General features: G+C 46.4%; 1 protein-coding gene across 1 annotated transcript in view; it reads right to left on the minus strand.

The window, feature by feature from the left end:
- Positions 1 to 1677: 1677 nt before the first annotated feature.
- LOC124123838 (regucalcin-like) overlaps positions 1678 to 13029 on the minus strand; it is a 33607-nt gene continuing 22255 nt past the window's right edge. Inside the window, exons 2-4 of the mRNA XM_048390238.1 lie at positions 4037 to 4202; positions 2806 to 2985; positions 1678 to 1927 (exon numbers count right to left, since the gene is read on the minus strand). Coding sequence (XP_048246195.1) covers positions 1695 to 1927; positions 2806 to 2985; positions 4037 to 4199 — 576 coding nt within the window. The 5' untranslated portion in view covers positions 4200 to 4202 and the 3' untranslated portion in view covers positions 1678 to 1694. The remainder of the gene's footprint in view (positions 1928 to 2805; positions 2986 to 4036; positions 4203 to 13029) is intronic.

The raw sequence follows: 13029 nt of genomic DNA on the forward strand, positions 1-13029 counted from the left end.
CAGGTAGGTAAACAGCGAGTACGAGACGCGAGTGTATAACGTATGTTGGTATGACGCCGCCGGGCAGGAACACAGCGAGTACCAGACGCGAGTGTATAACGTATTTTGGTATGACGCCGCCAGGCAGGAACACAGCGAGTACCAGACGCGAGTGTATAACGTATTTTGGTATGACGCCGCTAGGCAGGAACACATCGAGTACCAGACGCGAGTGTATAACGAATTTTGGTATGACGCCGACAGACAGGTAAACAGCGAGTATCAGGCGCGAGTGTATAACGTATGTTGGTATGACGCCGCCAGGCAGGTAAACAGCGAGTACCAGACGCGAGTGTATAACGTATTTCGGTATGACGCCGCCAGGCAGGAACACATCGAGTACCAGACGCGAGTGTATAACGTATTTTGGTATGACGCCGCCGGGCAAGTAAACAGCGAGTATCAGGCGCGGGTGTATAACGTATTTTGGTATGACGCCGCCAGGCAGGTAAACAACGAGTACCAGACGCGAGTGTATAACGTATTTTGGTATGATGCCGCCAGGCAGGTAAACAGCGAGTACCAGACGCGAGTGTATTACGTATTTGGGTATGACGCCGCCGGGCAGGAACACAGCGAGTAGGAGACTCGAGTGTATAACGTATGTTGGTATGACGCCGCCAGGCAGGTAAACAGCGAGTACCAGACGCGAGTGTATAACGTATTTTGGTATGACGCCGCCAGGCAGCTAAACAGCGAGTACCAGATGCGAGTGTATAACGTATTTTGGTATGACGCCGCCGGGCAGGAACACAGCGAGTACCAGACGCGAGTGTATAACGTATGTTGGTATGACGCCGCCAGGCAGGTAAACAGCGAGTACCAGACGCGAGTGTATAACGTATTTTGGTATGACACCGCCAGGCAGGAACACAGCAAGTACCAGACGCGAGTGTATAACGTATTTTGGTATGACGCCGCCAGGCAGGTAAACAGCGAGTATCAGACGCGAGTGTATAACGTATGTTGGTATGACGCCGCCAGGCAGGTAAACAGCGAGTACCAGACGCGAGTGTATAACGTATTTTGGTATGACGCCGCCAGGTAGGTAAACAGCGAGTACCAGACGCTAGTGTATAACGTATTATGGTATGACGCCGCCAGGCAGGTAAACAGCGAGTAGCAGACGCGAGTGTATTACGTATTTGGGTATGACGCCGCCGGGCAGGTAAACAGCGAGTACCAGACGCGAGTGTATTACGTTTTTGGGTATGACGCCGCCAGGCAGGAACAAAGCGAGTACCAGACGCGAGTGTATAACGTATTTTGGTATGACGCCGCCAGGCAGGTAAACAGCGAGTATCAGGCGCGAGTGTATAACGTATTTTGGTATGACGCCGCCAGGCAGGAACACAGCGAGTACCAGACGCGAGTGTATAACGTATTTTGGTATGACGCCGCCAGGTAGGTAATTACATGGTAGACTAGAATATCGTTACCCACTAGATGTGAGTGTGTGTGTTAGTATGGTGTTACGCCGCATTTAGCAGTATTCAAGCGGGGGACACCAGAGATGCGCTTTCAACATTACACCAATGTGGGGAATCAAACCCGGGTCTTCGGCTGAAGGCAGAATTTACATGCAGCTGCATCATTGGGACACTGAACAACACACAAGACAGAACGTGTGCCCTGGTTGCTGGGAGTGCCAGAGTCTACTTACTGATGGCCCCAGCTGTGATGTCAAAGTCGAAGGCCCAGACCTGCCTGGGGATGGAGTCGATGTAGTACATGATGCTGTTGTCTTCATTCCAGTCCATGCCGTTGCTGATGGTGATGTTACTGATGTGTTTTTTGACGCTGCCATCACTATCCAGGCTGTACAATGAGCCCTGAAGCTTCGGCCACGTGTTGGGGTCAGGAATACCCTTGCCACAGAAACAAGACCCTGGGTAGAAACTATCAGGTAGTTATTCTTACATATAATATCAGACCCGTGAAGATCCGGGTGGAGAATAGGTCTTCAGCAATCCATGCTTGTCGTAAAAGGCGACTATGCTTGTTGTTAGAGGCGACTATCGGGATTGGGTGGTCAGACTCTGGCTTGGTTGATGCATGTCATCGATCCCAATTGCTTGGATCGATCGTCACAATGTTATTTACAGATCGCCATCATATAGCTGAAATACTGATGAGTACGGCATTTAATGACAAACAAACAAACATATAAATAATATCAAATGTTCTCGCTTTTTTAATAAAGCGCCCTGTCTGAAAGATCGCTGCACCTGTGTAAGCTTGCATTTGATGGTACAGGAGTTGGCCAATATAAACTGGTCTGTATAATACATTATGAGTAGTCACTATATGGCTGAAATAACACCGTTGCGACGATGATTTTAACTCACTCACTCACAATGAGTAAGTAAGTTAAGTTTTACACCGCCTTGAGTGATTGAGTGAGTATTGCTTTACGCCGCTTTGTAATATTCAAGCAATACCACGGCGGGGGACAGCAGAAATGGGCTTCATACATTGTACCCATGTGAGGAATCGAACCTGGGTCTTAGGCGTGACGAGCAAACGCTTTAACCACCAGGCTACCCAATCATCCCTTTTTCCTTTATGATTTTGAAATAAAAAGGCATTCAACAACCATTCCATGCATGCCTTTCATCTGCAATAAAACAACATTTTAGCTAGCTCAGCTAGTTCCTTTTCCATCCATCCATCCATACATCCATACATCCATACATCCATACATACATACACACATACATTCAGTCACTAACTCACTCAACACGAGACACAAGAATGTGAACCTACCAATCCAGAGTCTACCGGAAGCATCCACTTTGCCGTCATTTAACATATTGGCGTCGGCCTCGACCTTCGCAATGCTGGTGACCTTGCCACTCTCCCATGAGTCCAAGAGGCCGAGGTCTGTCTTCTGACTCACCACAAAGCCTCCCTTCTGGCGGGGGATGATGACGCTCGCCACAGAGTCTCCACGCATGAAACATGATGACATGACAGTTCAGACTTGGCATGCACTGAGAACTAAAGAAGCGGCTTAAAGGGAAGCTCTTGTTTGACGCCCGGAGATTGTTTGGCAATGCAGAGAGCACATCAGGTTTTCCTTCAATGAAAATAAGGTGTTGACACATACATAATTCTGTAATATTTCGAAGTCCCGTTTATTGTCTCATGAGAATATCTTGAATAAGGTTTACTGATCCCCAGCGGGTAAGGGTGAAAATGGGTTTAACGTCGCGTCCAAGATTATTGCATGCACATGTGTGTGTGGCTGCTTGTACTTGTCCGGACTGATGCTGATTTATAGTGCTAGCCCACTGAGATACCATGTCGCAGTTTAACATGAATACCCCACTCGGACACAGTATACTGACTCCGAGCCGACCAGTCCTTGTTTTATCCCCTTAATGCCGAGCGCGAGGCAGGGTAACAAGAAATATGTTTTAACGTCTTTTGGTATGACGCGGCCGGGGTTCGAACCCCGAACCTTCCGCTCTCGGGGCGGACGGGCGCTCTACCACTAGACCACGGAGGCGGTCCGATCCGAAACGTATAACAGACAAATCGGATCATTTGAGTAAAACTGTATCACGCCTCACACCTTGTATCACTCGGGGAGTCGAGCAGTGACGGGACGAGTGAAGGCTCTAACCACAAGGCTACCCTACTGTTCCTTCAATGCGATCTAACATTCCAACTCATCCTTGCGTAAACACTTAGTTCGCAATCTCATTAAATATCTGCAACTGTCGAAAATTGTGGGATGAAATGAATTGGCACAATCCGGGTTGGAGCTGATCTTCAGCAACCCATGCGACTTAAGGGATCGGGTGGTCAGACTTGGCTGATGCATGTCATCGTATCTCAGTTCCGTAAAGCAATGACCATCATTGGATTGTCTGGTCCAGATTCGATTATTTATAGACAGCAATAGCTGGACTATTGCATAAAGAAACATTGTGCACGCGAGCCGATGTATCAGGAGTGCTTATTTTTTAAAAGATCTAGCAACTGGACTCACCTCCAAGGTCTAGTCGGCTGTCCTCTCCTGTGACAGCGTTGTATCTGTGGACGTCGTCGACGAATATGTCCACGTAGTACAGGCTCTGTATCGTGTCGTCCCAGTGGGGCCCCTCCCCCATCTCAGTAGAATTCTTCACAACGACCTCGATCTTCTCAGACATAATCTGACAGGAAGTACAAGAAGCAATGTAGATATGACCAACGTTTTGTTTGTTTGTTTGTTTGTTAACGCCGCACTCAGCAATATTCCAGCTATATGACGGCGGTCTGTAAAAAATCGAGTCCGGACAAGACAATCCAGTGATTGACATCATGAGCATGGATCCACGCAATTGGGATACGATGACACCATAACCAAGTCAGCGAGCCTGACCACCCGATCCCGTTAGTCGCTTCTTACGACAAGCATAGTCGCCTTTTACGGCAAGTATGGGTTGCTGAAGACCTATTCTACCCCGGACCTTTACGGATGACCAAAGAATATGCTGTGAAGACAATGCTTGTTACGTTGTATCCGCTCTGGAGGTTCGGTGGGTTCGACTAAGCAGCGCTTTCTGGGAGAAGCCCCATTCACTGTCTGGGCTGCGTGTGGAGGGGGCAAGGGCCCTGAGCTAATAATAATAAAAATAATAAAAATAATAATAATAATAATATTAATAACAACAATAATAATAACCCCGGGCCAGATGGATGCAGTACTTCACAAAGAACCGACGAATGAAAGACATAAATGAATGAACAAACGAAAAATAACAACTGAATTGTTGGTTCAGTGTTATACAGCCGCTAACTGACATGATGCTGAAGCGAGGTTACATTTTAGTTCCCCGCTAACTGTGCGGCTTCACCTTTGTACTTGAATAAAGTAATAAGTGAGGTTATGGCCTTGACATGATGCTGAAGCGAGGTTACATTGTAGTTCCCCGCTAACTGTGCGGCTTCACCTTTGTACTTGTATGAAGTGATAAGTGAGGTTATGGCCTTGACATGATGCTGAAGCGAGGTTACATTGTAGTTCCCCGCTAACTGTGCGGCTTCACCTTTGTACTTGTATGAAGTGATAAATGAGGTTATGGCCTTGACATGATGCTGAAGCGAGGTTACATTGTAGTTCCCTGCTAACTGTGCGGCTTCACCTTTGTACTTGAATGAAATGATAAGTGAGGTTATGGCCTTGACATGATGCTGAAGCGAGGTTACATTGTAGTTCCCCGCTAACTGTGCGGCTTCACCTTTGTACTTGTATGAAGTGATAAGTGAGATTATGGCCTTGACATGATGCTGAAGCGAGGTTACATTGTAGTTCCCTGCTAACTGTGGGGCTTCACCTTTGTACTTGAATGAAATGATAAGTGAGGGTATGGCCTTGACATGATGCTGAAGCTAGGTTACATTGTAGTTCCCCGCTAACTGTGCGGCTTCACCTTTGCACTTGCATGAGGTGATAAGTGAGGCTATTGGCTTGACATGATGCTGAAGCGAGGTTACATTGTAGTTCCCCGCTAACTGTGTTGCTTCACCTTTGTACTTGAATAAAGTGGTAAGTGAGGTTATGGTCTTGACATGATGCTGAAGCGAGGTTACATTGTAGTTCCCCGCTCTCTGTGCGGCTTCACCTTTGTACTTGAATGAAGTGATAAGTGAGGTTATGGCCTTGACATGATGCTGAAGCGAGGTTACATTGTAGTTCCCCGCTAACTCTGCGGCTTCACCTTTGTACTTGAACGAAGTGATAAGTGAGGGTATGGCCTTGACATGATGCTGAAGCGAGGTTACATTGTAGTTCCCCGCTAACTGTGCGGCTTCACCTTTGCACTTGCATGAGGTGATAAGTGAGGCTATTGGCTTGACATGATGCCGATGCGAGGTTACATTGAAGTTCCCCGCTAACTGTGCGGCTTCACCTTTGTACTTGAATGAAGTGATAAGTGAGGTTATGGCCTTGACATGATGCTGAAGCGAGGTTACATTGTAGTTCCCCGCTAACTGTGCGGCTTCACCTTTGTACTTGAATGAAGTGATAAGTGCGGGTTAGCTTGACATGATGCTGAAGCGAGGTTACATTGTAGTTCCCCGCTAACTGTGCGGCTTCACCTTTGTACTTGAATGAAGTGATAAGTGAGGATATGGCCTTGACATGATGCTGAAGCGAGGTTACATTGTAGTTCCCCGCTAACTGTGCGGCTTCACCTTTCTACTTGAATGAAGTGATAAGTGAGGGTATGGCCTTGACATGACACTGAAGCGAGGTTACATTGTAGTTCCCCGCTATCTGTGCGGCTTCACCTTTGTACTTGAATGAAGTGATAAGTGAGGTGATGGCCTTGACATGATGCTGAAGCGAGGTTACATTGTAGTTCCCTGCTAACTGTGCGGCTTCACCTTTGTACTTGAATGAAGTGATAAGTGAGGGTATTGCTTTGACATGATGCTGAAGCGAGGTTACATTGTAGTTCCCCGCTAACTGTGCGGCTTCACCTTTGTACTTGAATGAGGTGATAAGTGAGGTTATAGCCTTGACATGATGCTGAAGCGAGGTTACATTGTAGTTCTCCGCTAACTGCGCGGCTTCACCTTTGTACTTGAATGAGTTGATAAGGGAGGTTATGGCCTTGACATGATGCTGAAGCGAGGTTACATTGTAGTTCCCCGCTAACTGCGCGGCTTCACCTTTGTACTTGAATGAGGTGATAAGGGAGGTTATGGCCTTGATATGATGCTGAAGCGAGGTTACATTGTAGTTCCCCGCTAACTGTGCGGCTTCACCTTTGTACTTGAATGAAGTGATAAGTGAGGGTATGGCCTTGACATGATGCTGAAGCGAGGTTACATTGTAGTTCCCTCCTAACTGTGCGGCTTCACCTTTGTATTTGAATGAGGTGATCAGTGAGGTTATGGCCTTGACATGATGCTGAAGCGAGGTTACATTGTAGTTCCCCGCTAACTGTGCGGCTTCACCTTTGTACTTGAATGAAGTGATAAGTGAGGGTATGGCCTTGACATGCTGCTGAACTGAGGTTACATTGTAGTTCCCCGCTAACTGTGCGGCTTCACCTTTGTACTTGAATGAAGTGATAAGTGAGGTTATGGCCTTGACATGATGCTGAAGCGAGGTTACATTGTAGTTCCCCGCTAACTGTGCAGCTTCACCTTTGTTCTGGCATGAAGTGATCAGTGAGGTTATGGCCTTGACATGATGCTGAAGCGAGGTTACATTGTAGTTCCCCGCTAACTGTGCGGCTTCACCTTTGTATTTGAATGAAGTGATAATTGAGGGTATGACATTGACATGATGCTGAAGCGAGGTTACTTTGAAGTTCCCCGCTAACTGTGCGGCTTCACCTTTGTACTTGAACGAGGTGATAAGTGAGGTTATGGCCTTGGCATGATGCTGAAGCGACGTTACATTGTAGTTCCCCGCTAACTGTGTGGCTTCACCTTTGTACTTGAAAAAAGTGATAAGTGAGGGTATGGCCTTGACATGATGCTGAAGCGAGGTTACATTGTTGTTCCCCGCTAACTGTGCGGCTTCACCTTTGTACTTGAATGAAGTGATAAGTGAAGTTATGGCCTTGACATGATGCTGAAGCGAGGTTACACTGTAGTTCCCCGCTAACTGTGCGGCTTCACCTTTGTACTTGTATGAAGTGATAAGTGAGGTTATGGCCTTGACATGATGCTGAAGCGAGGTTACATTGTAGTTCTCTGCTAACTGTGCGGCTTCATCTTTGTACTTGAATGAAGTGATAAGTGAGGTTATGGCCTTGACATGATGCTGAAGCGAGGTTACATTGTAGTTCCCCGCTAACTGTGCGGCCTCACCTTTGTACTTGTATGAAGTGATAAGTGAGGTTATGGCCTTGACATGATGCTGAAGAGAGGTTACATTGTAGTTCCCGCCAACTGCGCGGCTTCACCTTTGTACTTGAATGAGGTGATAAGTGAGGTTATGGCCTTGACATGATGCTGAAGCGAGGTTACATTGTAGTTCCCCACAAATTGTGCGGCTTCACCTTTGTACTTGAATGAAGTGATAAGTGCGGGTTAGCTTGACATGATGTTGAAGCGAGGTTACATTGTAGTTCCCCGCTAACTGTGAGGCTTCACCTTTGTACTTGAATGAAGTGATAAGTGAGGTTATGGCCTTGACATGATGCTGAAGCGAGGTTACATTGTAGTTCCCCGCTAACTGTGCGGTTTCACCTTTGTACTTGAATGAAGTGATAAGTGAGGATATGGCCTTGACATGATGCTGAAGTGAGGTTACATTGTAGTTCCCCGCTAACTGTGGGGCTTCACCTTTGTACTTGAATGAAATGATAAGTGAGGTTATGGCCTTGACATGATGCTGAAGCGAGGTTACATTGTAGTTCCCCGCTAACTGTGCGGCTTCACCTTTGTACTTGAATGAGGTGATAAGTGAGGTTATGGCCTTGACATGATGCTGAAGCGAGGTTACATTGTAGTTCCGCGCTAACTGTGTGGCTTCACCTTTGTACTTGAAAAAAGTGATAAGTGAGGGTATGGCCTTGACATGATGCTGAAGCGAGGTTACATTGTAGTTCCCCGCTAACTGTGCGGCTTCACCTTTGTACTTGAATGAAGTGATAAGTGAGGTTATGGCCTTGACATGACACTGAAGCGAGGTTACATTGTAGTTCCCCGCTATCTGTGCGGCTTCACCTTTGTACTTGAATGAAGTGATAAGTGAGGTTATGGCCTTGACATGATGCTGAAGCGAGGTTACATTGTAATTCCCTGCTTACTGTGCGGCTTCACCTTTGTACTTGAATGAAGTGATAAGTGAGGGTATTGCTTTGACATGATGCTGAAGCGAGGTTACATTGTAGTTCCCCGCTAACTGTGCGGCTTCACCTTTGTACTTGAATGAGGTGATAAGTGAGGTTATAGCCTTGACATGATGCTGAAGCGAGGTTACATTGTAGTTCTCCGCTAACTGCGCGGCTTCACCTTTGTACTTGAATGAAGTGATAAGTGAAGTTATGGCCTTGACATGATGCTGAAGCGAGGTTACATTGTTGTTCCCCGCTAACTGTGCGGCTTCACCTTTGTACTTGAATGAAGTGATAAGTGAAGTTATGGCCTTGACATGATGCTGAAGCGAGGTTACACTGTAGTTCCCCGCTAACTGTGCGGCTTCACCTTTGTACTTGTATGAAGTGATAAGTGAGGTTATGGCCTTGACATGATGCTGAAGCGAGGTTACATTGTAGTTCTCTGCTAACTGTGCGGCTTCATCTTTGTACTTGAATGAAGTGATAAGTGAGGTTATGGCCTTGACATGATGCTGAAGCGAGGTTACATTGTAGTTCCCCGCTAACTGTGCGGCCTCACCTTTGTACTTGTATGAAGTGATAAGTGAGGTTATGGCCTTGACATGATGCTGAAGAGAGGTTACATTGTAGTTCCCGCCAACTGCGCGGCTTCACCTTTGTACTTGAATGAGGTGATAAGTGAGGTTATGGCCTTGACATGATGCTGAAGCGAGGTTACATTGTAGTTCCCCACAAATTGTGCGGCTTCACCTTTGTACTTGAATGAAGTGATAAGTGCGGGTTAGCTTGACATGATGTTGAAGCGAGGTTACATTGTAGTTCCCCGCTAACTGTGAGGCTTCACCTTTGTACTTGAATGAAATGATAAGTGAGGTTATGGCCTTGACATGATGCTGAAGCGAGGTTACATTGTAGTTCCCCGCTAACTGTGCGGCTTCACCTTTGTACTTGAATGAGGTGATAAGTGAGGTTATGGCCTTGACATGATGCTGAAGCGAGGTTACATTGTAGTTCCGCGCTAACTGTGTGGCTTCACCTTTGTACTTGAAAAAAGTGATAAGTGAGGGTATGGCCTTGACATGATGCTGAAGCGAGGTTACATTGTAGTTCCCCGCTAACTGTGCGGCTTCACCTTTGTACTTGAATGAAGTGATAAGTGAGGTTATGGCCTTGACATGACACTGAAGCGAGGTTACATTGTAGTTCCCCGCTATCTGTGCGGCTTCACCTTTGTACTTGAATGAAGTGATAAGTGAGGTTATGGCCTTGACATGATGCTGAAGCGAGGTTACATTGTAATTCCCTGCTAACTGTGCGGCTTCACCTTTGTACTTGAATGAAGTGATAAGTGAGGGTATTGCTTTGACATGATGCTGAAGCGAGGTTACATTGTAGTTCCCCGCTAACTGTGCGGCTTCACCTTTGTACTTGAATGAGGTGATAAGTGAGGTTATAGCCTTGACATGATGCTGAAGCGAGGTTACATTGTAGTTCTCCGCTAACTGCGCGGCTTCACCTTTGTACTTGAATGAGGTGATAAGTGAGGTTATGGCCTTGACATGATGCTGAAGCGAGGTTACATTGTAGTTCCCCGCTAACTGCGCGGCTTCACCTTTGTACTTGAATGAGGTGATAAGGGAGGTTATGGCCTTGACATGATGCTGAAGCGAGGTTACATTGTAGTTCCCCGCTAACTCTGCGGCTTCACCTTTGTACTTGAATGAAGTGATAAGTGAGGGTATGGCCTTGACATGATGCTGAAGCGAGGTTACATTGTAGTTCCCCGCTAACTGTGCGGCTTCACCTTTGTACTTGAATGAAGTGATAAGTGAGGGTATGGCCTGGACATGATGCTGAAGCGAGGTTACATTGTAGTTCCTCGCTAACTGTGCGGCTTCACCTTTGTACTTGAATGAAGTGATAAGTGAGGGTATGGCCTTGACATGATGCTGAAGCGAGGTTACATTGTAGTTCCCTGCTAACTGTGCGGCTTCACCTTTGTACTTGAATGAAGTGATAAGTGAGGGTATGGCCTGGACATGATGCTGAAGGGAGGTTACATTGTGGTTCCCTGCTAACTGTGCGGCTTCACCTTTGTACTTGAATGAAGTGATAAGTGAGGGTATGGCCTGGACATGATGCTGAAGCGACGTTACATTGTAGTTCCCAGCTTACTTTGCGGCTTCACCTTGGTACTTGAATGAGGTGATAAGTGAGGTTATTGCCTTGACATGATGCTGAAGCGAGGTTACATTGTAGTTCCCTGCTAGCTGTGTGGCTTCACCTTTGGACTTGAATGAAGTGATAAGTGAGGGTATGGCCTTGACATGATGCTGAAGTGAGGTTACATTGTTGTTCCCCTCTAACTGTGCGGCTTCACCTTTGTACTTGAATGAAGTTATAAGTGAGGGTATGGCCTGGACATGATGCTGAAGTGAGGTTACATTGTAGTTCCCCGTTAACTGTGCGGCTTCACCTTTGTACTTGAATGAAGTGATAAGTGAGGTTATGGCCTTGACATGATGCTGAAGCGAGGTTATATTGTAGTTCCCCGCTAACTGTGTGGCTTCACCCTTGTACTTGAATGAAGTGATAAGTGAGGGTATGGCCTTGACATGATGCTGAAGCGAGGTTACATTGTAGTTCCCCGCTAACTGTGTGGCTTCACCTTTCTACTTGAATGAAGTGATAAGTGAGGTTATGGCCTTGACATGATGCTGAAGCGAGGTTACATTGTAGTTCCCCGCTAACTGTGTGGCTTTACCTTTGTTCTTGTATGATGTGATAAGTGAGGTTATGGCCTTGAAATGATGCTGAAGCGAGGTTACATTGTAGTTCCTCGCTTACTGTGTGGCTTCACCTTTGTACTTGAATGAAGTGATAAGTGAGGGTATGGCCTTGACATGATGCTGAAGCGAGGTTACATTGTAGTTCCCCGCTAACTGTGTGGCTTCACCTTTGTACTTGAATGAAGTGATAAGTGAGGGTATGGCCTGGACATAATGCTGAAGCGATGTTACATTGTAGTTCCCCGCTAACTGTGCGGCTTCACCTTTGTACTTGACTGAGGTGATAAGTGAGGTTATGGCCTGGACATGATGCTGAAGCGAGGTTACATTGTAGTTCCCTCCTAACTGTGCGGCTTCACCTTTGTACTTGAATGAAGTGATAAGTGAGGTTATGGCCTTGACATGATGCTGAAGCGAGGTTATATTGTAGTTCCCCGCTAACTGTGTGGCTTCACCTTTGTACTTGAATGAAGTGATAAGTGAGGTTATGGCCTGGACATGATGCTGAAGCGATGTTACATTGTAGTTCCCTGCTAACTGTTCGGCTTCACCTTTGTACTTGAATGAAGTGATAAGTGAGGGTATGGCCTTGACATGATGCTGAAGCGAGGTTACATTGTAGTTCCCCGCTAACTGTGCGGCTTCACCTTTGTACTTGAATGAAGTGATAAGTGAGGTTATGGCCTTGACATTATGCTGAAGCGAGGTTATATTGTAGTTCCCCGCTAACTGTGTGGCTTCACCCTTGTACTTGAATGAAGTGATAAGTGAGAGCATGGCCTGGACATGATGCTGAAGCGAGGTTACATTGTTGTTCCCTGCTAACTGTGCGGCTTCACCTTTGTACTTGAATGAAGTGATAAGTGAGGTTATGACCTTGACATGATGCTGAAGCGAGGTTACATTGTAGTTCCCGGCTAACTGTGCGGCTTCACCTTTGTACTTGAATGAAGTGATAAGTGAGGGTATGGCCTTGACATGATGCTGAAGCGAGGTTACATTGTAGTTCCCCGCTAACTGTGTGGCTTCACCTTTGTACTTGAATGAAGTGATAAGTGAGGGTATGGCCTGGACATAATGCTGAAGCGATGTTACATTGTAGTTCCCCGCTAACTGTGCGGCTTTACGTTTGTACTTGACTGAGGTGATAAGTGAGGTTATGGCCTTGACATGATGCTGAAGCGAGGTTACATTGTAGTTCCCCGCTAACTGTGCGGCTTCACCTTTGTACTTGAATGAAGTGATAAGTGAGGTTATGGCCTTGACATGATGCTGAAGCGAGGTTACATTGTAGTTCTCCGCTAACTGTGTGGCTTCACCTTTGTACTTGAATGAAGTGATAAGTGAGGTTATGGCCTTGACATGATGCTGAAGCGAGGTTACATTGTAGTTCCCCGCTAACTGTT

The sequence above is a fragment of the Haliotis rufescens genome, unplaced genomic scaffold (assembly GCF_023055435.1).
Source record: "Haliotis rufescens isolate VD_foot unplaced genomic scaffold, xgHalRufe1.0.p SCAF_88, whole genome shotgun sequence".
NCBI classification, from domain to species: Eukaryota; Metazoa; Mollusca; class Gastropoda; order Lepetellida; family Haliotidae; genus Haliotis; species Haliotis rufescens.